At 71.3% G+C, this 14,005-nt stretch overlaps 2 protein-coding genes across 2 annotated transcripts; both read left to right on the forward strand.

Moving 5' to 3' along the window:
• Positions 1–509: 509 nt before the first annotated feature.
• On the forward strand, positions 510–3,900 carry LOC147596868 (synaptotagmin-C-like). Its single transcript, XM_086769329.1, has 4 exons — positions 510–676; positions 1,857–1,986; positions 2,812–2,891; positions 3,602–3,900. The coding sequence occupies exons 1-3, from the start codon at positions 528–530 to the stop codon at positions 2,884–2,886; spliced, it is 354 nt and encodes a 117-aa protein (XP_086625455.1). The 5' UTR covers positions 510–527; the 3' UTR covers positions 2,887–2,891; positions 3,602–3,900.
• A 2,004-nt stretch (positions 3,901–5,904) lies between these two features.
• On the forward strand, positions 5,905–13,758 carry LRRC4B (leucine rich repeat containing 4B). Its single transcript, XM_086769254.1, has 2 exons — positions 5,905–6,150; positions 11,700–13,758. The coding sequence occupies exon 2, from the start codon at positions 11,740–11,742 to the stop codon at positions 13,705–13,707; it is 1,968 nt and encodes a 655-aa protein (XP_086625380.1). The 5' UTR covers positions 5,905–6,150; positions 11,700–11,739; the 3' UTR covers positions 13,708–13,758.
• The last annotated feature ends 247 nt before the right edge of the window (positions 13,759–14,005 follow it).

Consider the following 14,005-nt stretch of genomic DNA (forward strand, 5'->3'; position numbering starts at 1 on the left):
TGGCTCTGTGGGGTGGCCATGGGTTGCTGTGGGGCGGCTGTGGGGCCCTGTGGGTCGGCCGTGGGTCACTGTGAGTCACCGTGGGGCTCTGTGGGGTGGCCACGGGTTGCTGTGGGGCAGCTGTGGGGCCCTGTGGGTCGGCCGTGGGTCACTGTGAGTCACCGTGGGGCTCTGTGGGGTGGCCACGGGTTGCTGTGGGGCGGCTGTGGGGCCCTGTGGGTCGGCCGTGGGTCACTGTGAGTCACCGCGGGGCTCTGTGGGGTGGTTATGAGTTGCTGTGGGGCGGCTGTGGGGCCCTGTGGGTTGGCCGTGGGTCACTGTGAGTCACCGTGGGGCTCTGTGGGGTGGCCACGGGTTGCTGTGGGGCGGCTGTGGGGCCCTGTGGGTTGGCCGTGGGTCACTGTGAGTCACCGCGGGGCTCTGTGGGGTGGCCACGGGTCGCCGCGGGGCGGCCGGGAGGCGGCCGTGGGTCAGCGCGGCTCAGCGCGGCTCGCCGTGGGGCAGACCCCTACGTGAAGGCCTCGCTGATGGCGGAGGGCCGGCGGCTGAAGAAGCGCAAGACGTCCATCAAGAAGAACACGCTGAACCCCAGCTACAACGAGGCGCTGGTGTTCGACGTGCCGCACGACAGCGTGCCCCACGTCAGCCTCACCATCGCCGTCATGGACTACGACTGGTGCGGCGCGGGGGCGGCGCGGGGGGCGCGGGGGCCGGGGGCTGGGTGGGGGGTGCGGGGCTGCATGGGGGGCTGTGGGGCTGCGCAGCGGGTGTGGGGGACTGGGGGGCCGTGGGGCTGGGCGGGGGGGTGCAGTGGGGGGCCGTGGGGCTGGGCGCGACACCTCTCGTGCGAGGGCGCCTTGCACGAGACCGCGCGGGGCGTGGGGGGGATGGGGGAGTTGGGGGGCCTGGGTCCCGTGGGGGGTGGGGGGGACATTTGGGGTGCCCAGAGCTCGGGGTCCTGGGTGCCCAGATCCCCTTGGGGGGGGGAGGACATTTGGGGTCCCTGGACCCCTGGGGGGGGACGTTTGGGGTCTCTGGGTGCCACGGGGTGGGGGGGGGGGGGACATTTGGGGTGCCCAGGCCGTGGGGTCTCGGGTGCCTTGGGGGGGGGGAGGGGAACTTTGGGGACACCCCGGGGTCCTGGGTGCCCCCGTCCCCTTGGCGGAGGGGGGGGGACAACTTGGGGTGGGCGTGTCCTGGGGTCCCACGGGGACTGGGGGGGGTCCTGGTGCCACCCCCGCCCCGCAGCGTCGGGCACAATGCGTGGGGCTGGGGGCTGGGTGCCGTGGGTGGGGTGCCGTGGGTCAGGATGCCGTGGGTCAGGATGCCGTGGGTCGGGTGCCGTGGGTGGGGTGCCGTGGGTCGGGTGCCGTGGGTCAGGATGCCGTGGGTCGGGTGCCGTGGGTGGGGTGCCATGGGTCAGGGTGCCGTGGGTGGGGTGCCGTGGGTCGGGTGCTGTGGGTCGGGTGCCGTGGGTGGGGTGCCGTGGGTGGGGTGCCGTGGGTCAGGATGCCGTGGGTCGGGTGCCGTGGGTGGGGTGCCATGGGTCAGGGTGCCGTGGGTGGGGTGCCGTGGGTCGGGTGCCGTGGGTGGGGTGCCGTGGGTCAGGATGCCGTGGGTCGGGTGCCGTGGGTCGGGTGCCGTGGGTGCGGTGCCATGGGTCAGGGTGCCGTGGGTCGGGGTGCCATGGGTCAGGGTGCCGTGGGTCGGGTGCCGTGGGTGGGGTGCCGTGGGTGGGGTGCCGTGGGTCGCGTGCCGTGGGTCAGGGTGCCGTGGGTCGGGTGCCGTGGGTGGGGTGCCGTGGGTCGCGTGCCGTGGGTCGCGTGCCGTGGGTCAGGGTGCCCCCCGCCCCACAGCATCGGGCACAACGAGGTGATCGGGCTGTGCCGCGTGGGCAGCGACGCCGAGGGGCCCGGCCGCGAGCACTGGGCGCAGATGCTGGCCAACCCCCGCAAGCCCGTCGAGCAGTGGCACACGCTGGTGGAGGTGGGACCCCCCCACGGGACCCCCCCGGCACCCACGGGACCCCCAACACAGGGACCCCCCCACAGGGAACCCCCAGCACCCACAGACCCCCCCACAGGGAACCCCCAACACAGGGACCCCCCCACGGGACCTCCCAGCACCCACGGGACCCCCAACACAGGGACCCCCCCACCGGCACCCACGGGACCCCCCCACAGGGAACCCCCAGCACCCACGGGACCCCCCCCCACGCCCCCCCCCCCAGCACCCACGGGGCCTCTGGGGTCCATGGGGCACCCCCAGCCCCTGTGGGGCTTCCAGGCACTTGTGCGAGTGTCCTCGTGCGAGTGTCCTCGTGCGAGTGTCCCCGTGCGAGTGTCCTCGTGCGAGGCCCTGTGCGAGTGTCCCTGTGTGAGTGTCCCCGTGCGAGTGTCCCCATGCGAGGGTCCCCGTGCAAGGCCCCGTGCGAGTGTCCTCGTGTGAGGGTCCCCGTGCAAGGCCCCATGCGAGTGTCCTCGTGCAAGGCCCCGTACGAGTGTCCCCATGCGAGTGTCCCCGTGCGAGTGTCCCCGTGCGAGTGTCCCCGTGCAAGGCCCCGTGCGAGTGTCCCCGTGCGAGTGTCCCCGTGCAAGGCCCCGTGCGAGTGTCCCCGTGCAAGGCCCCGTGCGAGTGTCCCCGTGCGAGTGTCCCCGTGCGAGTGTCCTCGTGCGAGTGTCCCCGTGCAAGGCCCTGTGCGAGTGTCCCCGTGCGAGTGTCCCCGTGCGAGGCCCCGTGCGAGTGTCCCCGTGCGAGTGTCCCCGTGTGAGGCCCCGTGCGAGGCCCCGTGCGAGCGTCCTCTGTGCGCAGGAGAAGGCGCTGGTGACCAAGGGCTCGGCGCGGGACAAACCCGGCGTCGTGGTGGAGCCGGTCGGCCCCGACTGAGCCCAGTGAGCACTGGGGGCACTGGGAGGCGCTGGGGGGACTGGGAGGGAACTGGAAGCTGCACTGGGGGACCCAGGTCATGCTGGGGTGACACTGGGCCATACTGGAGGGTACTGGGCCGTACTGGGAGGACGCTTTTTACCATACTGGGGGGCACATTGCCATACTGGAGTGGCACTGGGCTATACCGGGGGGGCATTTTATCATACTGGGGGGCATTTTACTATAGTGGAGAGCATGGGGCCATACTGGAGAAGCACTGGGTCATACTGGGAGGCTGTACTGAGCCATACTGGGGGCACTCTGTCGTATTGAGAGGGCACTGGGCCATACTGGGAGGGCATTTACCATACTGGGAGGCCACTGGGCCATACTGAGGGGGCACTGGGCTATACTGGAGGACACTTTGTTGTACTGGGAAGTCAGTTTCCTATACTGCGGGGCCACATTGCCATACTGGGAGGCCGCTGGGCCATACTGGGGGGCACTGGGCCGTACTGGGAGGCCACATTGCCATTGTGGGAGGCTGCTGGGCCATACTGGGAGGGAATTTACCATACTGGGAGGCCACTGGGCCATATTGAGGGGGCACTGGGCTATACTGGAGGGCACTTTGTGGTACTGGGAGGGCACTTTACCATACTGGGAGGCCGCTGGGCCATACTGGGAGGCCGCTGGGCCATACTGGGAGGGCGCTGACCCCTCTCTCCTGCAGGCGGTGGGGCCGGAGGCGCCGGGGGGGGCCCCCCACCGAAGCCATAGGGGCCCCCCGGGGCCCCCCCACCCTGGGCCCCTGACCTGCACGACAAGGGGGGGGCTCGGCCCCTCCCCCCACTGTGAACCCCGGCGTCCGGGTCGGGGGGGGGGGCCCCCCCCGGAAAAAAGCCACGCAAAGGACCCGGGCGTCCGCGTGCCCCGCCCCCCATTGTGTCGTTTATTTGTGGGGGAGGGGCGCCCCCAAAAGGGACCCGGGTGTCCGGGAGCCGCCCCCCCCCCCCCCATGTGTATGTCCGGGGGGGCCCCTCCCCCCCCCGTGTGTGTGTCCCGGTGTCGTGTGCGTGTGCCACCCCCCCCCCCCGTGTCCTGTGTCCCCGCGTGGGCGTCTGCGTGCGTGGCCGGGGGGGCCCCAGAAGCCATAACCCCCCCTCCCCCAATAAACCCCCCCCAGGAGCCGCCTGCGCCTCCCTGCGCCGCGGGGGGGGACGCGGGGACAGGGACTGGGGGGGACACGGGGGTGGGGGGACACGGGGACATGGGATGGGGGGGACACGGGGACAGGGACTGGGGGGACACGGGGATGGGGGGACACGGGGACATGGGGATGGGGGGGGACGCGGGGACAGGGACTGGGGGGACACGGGGGTGGGGGGACACGGGGATGGGGGGACACGGGGACATGGGGATGGGGGGGACACGGGGATGGGGGGGACACGGGGACAGGGACTGGGGGGGACACGGGGTGGGGGGACACGGGGACATGGGGATGGGGGGGACACGGGGACAGGGACTGGGGGGGACGCAGGGATGGGGGGACACGGGGACGGGGGGACACGGGGACAGGGACTGGGGGGGACACGGGGGTGGGGGGACACGGGGACAGGGACTGGGGGGGACACGGGGATGGGGGGACACGGGGACATGGGGATGGGGGGGACACAGGGACATGGGGATGGGGGGGACACGGGGACAGGGACTGGGGGGGACACGGGGGTGGGGGGACACGGGGATGGGGGACACAGATTGGGGATTGGGGGACACGGGGACACGGGGATTGGGGATGGGGGGCCACCAGGAGGGGACACGGGGACGCGGGGACAGGGACTGGGGGGGACGCGGGGATGGGGGGACACTGGGGTGGCGGGACACGGAGATCGGGGATGTGGGGGACACAGGGACACGGGGATGGGGGGTCACGGAGATGGGACACGGGGATTGGGGATGGGGGACGTGGGGTCACCAGGATGGCACACGGGGACACGGGGGACGTGGGGGTCCAGGATGGGACAGGGGACACTGGGGTGGGGCACAGGGACACGGATGGGACATGGGGACACGGGGGACGTGGGGTCACCAGGATGGGACAGGGGACACTGGGGGGCGTGGAGGGGGACACGGGGATGGGGACACGGGGATTGGGCGTGTGGGGACACGGGGGACGTGGGGACGGGACGCGGGGATTGGGGACACGGGGGACACGGGGAGTGGGGACACGGGGAGTGGGGACCCGGGGATGGGACATGGGGACACGGGGGCACGGGGAGTGGGGACCCGGGGATGGGACACGGGGAGTGGGGACACGGGGAGTGGGGACCCGGGGATGGGACATGGGGACACGGGGACACGGGGAGTGGGGACACGGGGAGGGGGGACCCGGGGATGGGACACGGGGAGGGGGGACACGGGGAGTGGGGACCCGGGGATGGGACATGGGGACACGGGGACACGGGGAGTGGGGACACGGGGAATGGGGACACGGGGACATGGGGAGTGGGGACACGGGGAATGGGGACACGGGGAGTGGGGACCCGGGGATGGGACATGGGGACACGGGGACACGGGGAGTGGGGACACGGGGAATGGGGACACGGGGACATGGGGAGTGGGGACACGGGGAATGGGGACACGGGGAGTGGGGACCCGGGGATGGGACATGGGGACACGGGGACACGGGGAGTGGGGACCCGGGGATGGGACACGGGGAGTGGGGACACGGGGAGTGGGGACCCGGGGATGGGACATGGGGACACGGGGACATGGGGAGTGGGGACACGGGGAGCGGAGGGGCGTGGGGACACGGGGATTGGGGGACGGGGACGTGGGGACGCGGGGACACGGGCTGTGGTGTGTCACCGTCCGCCCGTGTCCCCCCCGTGTCCCCCTCGTGTCCCCCTCCCCCATCCCCGACCCCGCCCCCCCCGCTCCCCCCCCCCCCCGCCCATCCAGCGCCGCCGCCGCTCCCGGGCTGCTGCTGGCGGAGCCGAACGAACCCGAACGGAGCCGAACGAACCCGAACGGAGCCGAGCGAAGCCGAAAGAAGCCGAGCGGAGCCGAACCCGAACCCGGAGCCGGAGCCGAACCCGAACGCGGAGCCGAACCCGAACCCGGAGCCGAACCGAGCCGAGCGGAGCCGAACCGAGCCCGAAGCAGAGCCGAGCGGAGCCGAACGGAGCCGAACCGGGCCCGAAGCAGAGCCGAGCGGAGCCGAACGGGGCGGGGGCGCGGGGCCCCGGCGGCCGCAGGAGCGCGATGCTGCGGCCCGGCCCGGTGAGTGCGGGACCCCCCCCCCCAACCCCAGTACGGACCAGTAACCCCCGGGCCTCCCAGTATAGACCCGCCCCCCGCGTCCCTCCCGGCATGGACCCCTCCCCTCCGCTGCAGCCCTCCCAGTACGGACCAGTTCCCCCCCAGTAGAGACCCATCCTCCCCCCGCGCATCCCTCCCGGTATGGACCAGTTTGGCTCGCCCGCATCCCTCCCGGTATACAGCAGCCATCCCAGTATAGACCAGTCCGCACCCTACGGCCCCCCAGTATAGACCAGTCCCCCCCGCTGCATCCCCCTAGTGTGGACCAGTCCCCCTCCATCCCCCCTGTACGGACCGGCGTCCTTCCCCCCCATCCCCCCAGTATAGATTGGTCCCCCCGCATCCCTCCCAGTATAGACCAGTCCCCACTGTATGTCCTCCCAGTATAGATCAGCCCCTCCCCTGCACCCCCCTCCCAGTATAGACCAGTTCCCCCCCCCGCATCCCCCCAGTATAGATTTATCCCCTCCACATCCCCCTCCCAGTACAGACCAATCCCCACTCTCTGTCCTCCCAGTATAGACCAGTGTCCCCCCTGCACCCCCCTCCCAGTATAGACCAGCCCCTCTCTGATTCCCCCCAGTACAGACCAGTGTGTGTCCTCCCCCCGCATCCCCCCGCAATATAAACCAGTTCCCCCCAGTACAGCCCAGCTCCCCCCACCCTGGGGACCCCCAGACGGGGCGGGGGGGAGGGGCAGGTTTGGGGGTCCCGGGGGGGAGGGGGATGCGCATCGCCACGGTGACGGTTGCCGCGGCGACGGAAGCCCGGGGAGACGGGGGGGGGGGATGCGGCGAGGCCTGACCCCCCCCAAAGCTGCTATAGGCCCCCCCCCGCCCCAAAGGAGCCCCCCCACCCCATCGGGGAGCCCCCAATGGGCCCCCCACCCCCCGGGGCCTGACCTCCCCCCATCCTATAGCGGGCCGCAGCCCCGTAGGGCCCCCCCACCCCCCCAGGGTCTCCCCTGGCCCTATAGAATCTATAGGAGCACCCCCGTGCCCTCCCCCCACTCCAGCCCCATAGGGCCCCCCCAGCCCTGCTGGGACCCCCCCGCCCCGGCTCTATGGGAGCTGTACCCCCCCGAAAGGCCGTAGGGTCCCCCCAGCCCCCCCTGCCCCATAGCAGCTATAGGTTCCCCTCAACCCCATGGCCCCCCCAAGCCCTGCAGGGGCTATGGGGTCCCCCTGGCCTATAGGGCCCCTCTGGACCTATAGGGGCTGTGGGGTCCCCCTGGCCTATAGGGCCCCTCTGGATCTATAGGGGCTATGGGGTCCCCCTGGCCTATAGGGCCCCTCTGGATCTATAGGGGCTGTGGGGTCCCCCTGGCCTATAGGGCCCCTCTGGATCTATAGGGGCTGTGGGGTCCCCTGGCCTATAGGGCCCCTCTGGATCTATAGGGGCTGTGGGGTCCCCTGGCCTATAGGGCCCCTCTGGATCTATAGGGGCTGTGGGGTCCCCCTGGCCTATAGGGCCCCTCTGGATCTATAGGGGCTGTGGGGTCCCCTGGCCTATAGGGCCCCTCTGGATCTATAGGGGCTGTGGGGTCCCCCTGGCCTATAGGGCCCCTCTGGATCTATAGGGGCTATGGGGTCCCCCTGGCCTATAGGGCCCCTCTGGATCTATAGGGGCTGTGGGGTCCCCTGGCCTATAGGGCCCCTCTGGATCTATAGGGGCTGTGGGGTCCCCCTGGCCTATAGGGCCCCTCTGGATCTATAGGGGCTGTGGGGTCCCCCTGGCCTATAGGGCCCCTCTGGATCTATAGGGGCTGTGGGGTCCCCCTGGCCTATAGGGCCCCTCTGGATCTATAGGGGCTGTGGGGTCCCCTGGCCTATAGGGCCCCTCTGGATCTATAGGGGTCCCTTGGTTCTATAGGGGCTATAGCTCCCCTCCCCCCCAGCCTATGGGGTTCCCTGGCTCTATAGGGGGGCTATAGGGGGCTATAGGGGGGGCTATAGGGGGGCTATAGGGGGGGCTATAGGCGGGCTATGGGGGGGCTATAGAGGGGGCTATAGGGGGGCTATAGGGAGGGCTATAGGGGGGCTATAGGGGACTATAGGGGGGGCTATAGGGCGGCTATAAGGGGGCTATAGGGGAGGCTATAGGGGGGGCTATAGGGGGGCTATAGGGGGGGCTATAGGGGGGGCTATAGGGGGCTATAGGGGGGGCTATAGGGGGGGCTATAAGGGGGCTATAGGGGAGGCTATAGGGGGGGCTATAGGGGGCTATAGGGGGGGCTATAGGGGGGGCTATAGGGGGGGCTATAGGGGGCTATAGGGGGGGCTATAGGGGGGCTATAGGGGGCTATAGGGGGGGCTATGGGGGGGCTATAGGGGGGGCTATAGGGGGCTATAGGGGGGGCTATAGGGGGGCTATAGGGGGCTATAGGGGGGGCTATGGGGGGGCTATAGGGGGCTATAGGGGGGGCTATAGGGGGCTATAGGGGGGGCTATAGGGGGGCTATAGGGGGCTATAGGGGGGGCTATGGGGGGGCTATAGGGGGGGCTATAGGGGGGCTATAGGGTGTATCCCCCCCCATTCTCCTTCCGGAGGGGTCAAGCTGGTGGCGGCTGAGGGGCTGCGCGTGCACACGTGTGCGCGCGTGTGTGTGCGTGCGCTCACGAGGGTGCGTGTGCACGTGGGGGGGGGGGTTGCGTGTGCACACGCGTGTGCGCCCGGGCCCTGCGCGGTGTCCCCAGGGGCAGCACCTGGGGGGGGGGGGGGGGCTGCAGTGCGGGGGGTCCCGTGCAATTGTGGGGGGAGGGGCTGGGGTGCAATGGGGGGGGGGGAGGGGTTCCGTCCAGATTTGGGGGGGGTCCAGGCAATTTGGGGGGGAGGGGTGTAAGAAATGGGGTGCGGGAAGTGGGGGGGGGGGGGGGAAGAAACGGAGGGGGGGAGGGGGCTGCAGCCGGGTGGGGGAGGGGCAGGAAGGGGAAGGGGGGGTCCAGGAAGGGGGGGGGGCAGGAAGGAGCGGGGGGAGGGGCAGGAAGGAGCCGGGGGGGGGAGGGGGAGGAGGAGGAGGCGGCGGCAGCGCGGCCGAGCCGGCCGGGGGTGCGGGGTAGGGGCAGCGTGGGCGGGGGGGGGGGCTGTGTGCACACGCGTGTGCGTGCACGGGGTGGGGGGGGGTTGCACACGCGTGTGCGTGCGCACCGGCTGCTGCGGCGGGATGGGGCTGCGCGTGCGCGGGGGAGGGGGGAGGGGGAGTTGGGGGGCACGCGCGTGTGCGTGCGCGCGGGGCTGGGGTTGGAGGTGCGTGCGCGTGCACGGGGAGGTGGGGGGGCGGGGGGGGGCGTGTTCGGGTGCTGGGAGGGGGAGGACGGAGCTGCACGCGCGCGTGCCCGTGCACGTGCACGCAGAGACGGGGGTCGCGCGCGCGCGCCCGCGCTCGTGCGGGGATGCGGCGCACGTGCGCGCGCGCGCGCGCCCGGGGAGTTGTGCGAGGCTGCGCGCGCACGGGTGAGGCCGCGGCGGTGCGTGCGCGTGCGCGTGTGCGCGTGCACAGGGAGGTGTGCAAGGGGGGGGGTGTGCGGGGGGGGATGGGACACGATGGAGGTGCACACGTGCAGCGGTGGGGTTGCACACGCGTGTGCGTGCGTGTGTGCGTGCACAAGGAGACGGCTGCACCTGCTGCTGGCGTGGGGTCGCACGTGCGTGTGCAGGGGTGGGGTGCACATACGTGTGCGGGCACATAGATAGCGTTGCACACGTGTGTGCGTGCACGTGGGGGCGCGCGGGGATGAGCTTGCACACGTGTGTTCGCTTTCGCGTGAACATGCATGTGCATGTGGCTGTGTGCTGGCATGAGCGTGCAAATTGCGTGGGCGTGCGTGCATGCACCTGGACCGATGTGTGGGTGCACACGCGTGTCCGTGCACAGGGAGGTGTGCCAGGGCGCGTGTGCACAGGCCTTTGTGCCACCATTGGGTTGCACATGCGTGTGTGCATGCACACGGATGTGTGAGTGTGCAGGGCGTGTACGCACACGCATTTGGGCTGGCATGGGGTTGCACGCGTGTGTGCCTGCATGTATGCAGGGAGGGGGTTGCACGTGTGTGTGCGCGCAGGGCTGTGCACGGGCAGTTGCGCCAGGATGGCATTGCACACGCGTGTGTGTGTGGGTGGAAGTGTGCAGCAATGGGCTTGCACATGCGTGTGCATGCACGTGGCTGTGCGTGCAAAGGGATTCGTGCTGCAGTGGGGCCGCACACGTGTGTTTGCACGGGGGTGTGTGCAGGGAGGCGTGCGTGGCCGGGTGTGCACGCGTGTGCACGCCAGGATGCGTGTGCACTCAGACTGGGGCCGGAGTCGCACCCCTGTGTGCTCGCACGAGGGCGTGTGCAGGATGGGGTTGCACGCGTGTGCGCATGCAGGGAGGTGCGCTGGCATGTGCGTGTGTCAGGATGGGATGCTCATGCGTGTGTACGTGACTGTGCAGGGATGCGTGTGTGCAGTTGCATGCACACACACGTGCAGAGCTGTGTGTGCACACGTACGCAGGCCTGGGGGCGTGTGCACACACTTGTGAGCACAGGAGCGTGTCCGGGTGTGCGCGCACACGTGTGTGCATGGCTGTGCGCACTCGTGACTCTGTGGTGACACGTGCAAGAATGTGCATGCGCGCGTGTGTGTGCAAGGAGATGTTTGCAGGGCTGTGCGCACACACGCGTGTGCAAGCGCGCTCCCGGGGGCCTGGGGCACGAGGAAGGGGCGGCATTTGCGGCCGTGCACGGCGCGGCACGCGGCGCACGGAGGACGCGGCCACGTGAGCCCGAGCGCGCACGGCGTGCGGCGCGCTGAGGCGATTGTGCGCGCCGCGTTGCGTCACACGCTCCTTGTGCGTCGCATGGCCTGGCGTGTTGCGCTGCCCGTGCAAATCCGTGCAAGGCTGCGCTGCCCGTGCAGGGTGCGCGTTGCACCGAACCGCCCGTGCCCCGTGCGTGCCGCGGCCGGCGCGCGTGCGCCGTGCGCTTCTCGCCGTGCGTGGTGCAAATTGCCCGGCGCTGCCGCCGCGCTGCCCATGCGTGACGCCGCTTGCACCGCTCTGCCGTGCCCGTTGCACCGCCTCGCCCGCGCACGCTGCAGTTTTTGGACCCGTGCGTGTTGCACGCTGCTCCGGGCGCTGCCCCTGCGCGTGCACAATGCGTGGCGCTCCCCGTGCACGGCGCGTGTTTTGCTCCCGTGCGCGTCGCACGCTGCACCGAGCGCCGGCCTCACAGGCGCACGATGCCTCGCACTGCTCGTGCGCGACGCCGGTCGCGCCGAACGGCCCGCGCGCGTGCGCCGCGTGTGTTTTTAATCCCGCGCCCGTTGCGCGCCGCACCGAGCCATCCCCGTGCGCGCACAGCGGGTGCGACGCTCATCACGTCACCGCCCGTGCCCTTCGCGTGGCGCCGTTTTTCCGCCCCAGGGCCGTGCCCGCCGCCCCGCGTCCCCTGCACGCGCGTCCCCCGCGCCCCGCTCGCGCGCGCCCCGCGCCGCTGACGCCCGTCTCTCTCTCTCTCTCCCCCCCGCAGCGCCACCCGGGGCCCTGAAGCCGGACGATGCCCCTTGGCCATGGCGTGGCGGGCGCCCGTTAGGATGCGGCCGCCGCCGCCGGCCCTGCTGCTGCTGCTCGTGCTGCTGGCGGCCCCGGCGGCGCCGGCGGCGGCCCCCACCTCCTGCCCGGCCGCCTGCTCCTGCAGCAACCAGGCGAGCAGGGTGATCTGCACGCGGCGCGAGCTGTCGGAGGTGCCGGCCAGCATCTCGGTGAACACGCGGTACCTGAACCTGCAGGAGAACCAGATCCAGGTGATCCGCACCGACACCTTCAAGCACCTGCGGCACCTGGAGATCCTGCAGCTGAGCCGCAACCTGGTGCGCAAGGTGGAGGTGGGCGCCTTCAACGGGCTCCCCAACCTCAACACGCTGGAGCTCTTCGACAACCGCCTGACCACCGTCCCCACCCAGGCCTTCGAGTACCTCTCCAAGCTGCGCGAGCTCTGGCTGCGCAACAACCCCATCGAGAGCATCCCCTCCTACGCCTTCAACCGCGTGCCCTCCCTGCGCCGCCTCGACCTGGGCGAGCTCAAGCGCCTGGAGTACATCTCGGAGGCCGCCTTCGAGGGGCTGGTCAACCTGCGGTACCTCAACCTGGGGATGTGCAACCTGAAGGAGATCCCCAACCTGACGGCGCTGGTGCGGCTGGAGGAGCTGGAGCTGTCGGGGAACCGGCTGGGCCGCGTCCGGCCCGGCTCCTTCCAGGGCCTGGGCAGCCTGCGCAAGCTGTGGCTGATGCACGCGCGCGTGGCGGCGGTGGAGCGCAACGCCTTCGACGACCTGAAGGCCCTGGAGGAGCTGAACCTGGCCCACAACGAGCTGGCCTCGCTGCCCCACGACCTCTTCGCCCCCCTGCACCGCCTGGAGCGGGTGCACCTGCACCACAACCCCTGGCGCTGCGACTGCGACGTGCTCTGGCTCAGCTGGTGGCTGCGCGAGACCGTGCCCAGCAACACCAGCTGCTGCGCCCGCTGCCACGCGCCGCCGGCGCTGCGCGGCCGCTACCTGGGCGAGCTGGAGCCGGGGCACTTCACCTGCTACGCCCCCGTCATCGTGGAGCCGCCCGCCGACCTCAACGTCACCGAGGGGATGGCGGCCGAGCTGAAGTGCCGCACGGGCACGGCCATGACGTCGGTCAACTGGCTGACGCCCAACGGGACGCTGATGACCCACGGCTCCTACCGGGTCAGGATCTCCGTCCTCCACGACGGCACGCTCAACTTCACCAACGTCACCGTGCAGGACACGGGGCAGTACACCTGCATGGTCACCAACGCCGCCGGCAACACCACCGCCTCCGCCACGCTCAACGTCTCGGCTGCCGATGCCGCCGCCGCCGCCGCCGCCGCCGCCGCCGCCACCGGCTACACCTACTTCACCACCGTCACGGTGGAGACCACCGACGCGGGCGGCGACGAGCCGGCCCCGCAGACCGCCCCGGCTCCCACCGCCGGCTGGGAAACGGCCGGCGGCTCCACGGCGGCGCCCGCCACCCGCGCCACCGGCAAACCCTTCACCGTGCCCATCACGGCGGCGGCGGCCGGGGCGGGGGGCGGCCTGCAGGATTTGGACGACGTCTTGAAGACCACCAAGATCATCATCGGCTGCTTTGTGGCCATCACCTTCATGGCGGCCGTCATGCTGGTGGCCTTCTACAAGCTGCGCAAGCAGCACCAGCGCCACAAGCACCGCGGCGGCCCGGCGCGCGCCGTCGAGATCGTCAACGTGGAGGACGAGCTGGCCGGCGGCGGCGGCGGCGGGGGCGGCGGCGGGGGCGGCGGCGGCGGGGGCGGCGGCGGGGACAACCGGTTGGCGCTGCCGGCGCTGGAGCGCGATCACCTCGACCGCTACGCCGCCTTCGCCGCCCACTACGGCAACAGCGCGGCGGCGCTGGGCTGCGGCAAGAACCCGCTGCTCAACTCGGTGCACGAACCCCTGCTCTTCAAGAGCCCCTCCAAGGAGAACGTGCAGGAGACCCAAATCTGACCCTCCCCCGCCGCGGGGGCCGCCCCTCCCCCACCCCCGCGCGCGGGGGGGGAGGGGATGGCGGGGGGCACGCGCCCGCGGGGCGGTTGGGGGGGGGGGTGGGTTTGCGGGGAGGGGGCCGGGGCGCTCGGGGACGCGGCGAGGCGCCGTGCCGCGAGGGAGCGCGCCGGGCACGAGGCCGTGCGGCGAGCGGCAAGGGAGCCGGGCGCGTGCGCGCGCGCGGGCCGTCGTGCGGCGAAGGAACTCGTGCGACGCGACGCGACGCGACGCGCGGCGGTTTGCGGCGAGGGGCTTTGTG

This window comes from Chlamydotis macqueenii, chromosome 34 (assembly GCF_036417535.1).
Source record: "Chlamydotis macqueenii isolate bChlMac1 chromosome 34, bChlMac1.mat, whole genome shotgun sequence".
Taxonomy (NCBI): Eukaryota; Metazoa; Chordata; class Aves; order Otidiformes; family Otididae; genus Chlamydotis; species Chlamydotis macqueenii.

What these genes read in the sequence shown, in the direction of transcription:
- LOC147596868 (XM_086769329.1), top strand. Translation starts at nt 528, where the DNA reads ATGGCGGAGGGCCGGCGGCTGAAGAAGCGCAAGACGTCCATCAAGAAG. An exon ending in GCCGTCATGGACTACGACTG is followed by an intron (nt 677 to 1,856) that starts GTGCGGCGCGGG and finishes CCCGCCCCACAG; the next exon opens with CATCGGGCACAACGAGGTGA. An exon ending in AGTGGCACACGCTGGTGGAG is followed by an intron (nt 1,987 to 2,811) that starts GTGGGACCCCCC and finishes CTCTGTGCGCAG; the next exon opens with GAGAAGGCGCTGGTGACCAA.
- LRRC4B (XM_086769254.1), top strand. Translation starts at nt 11,740, where the DNA reads ATGGCGTGGCGGGCGCCCGTTAGGATGCGGCCGCCGCCGCCGGCCCTG.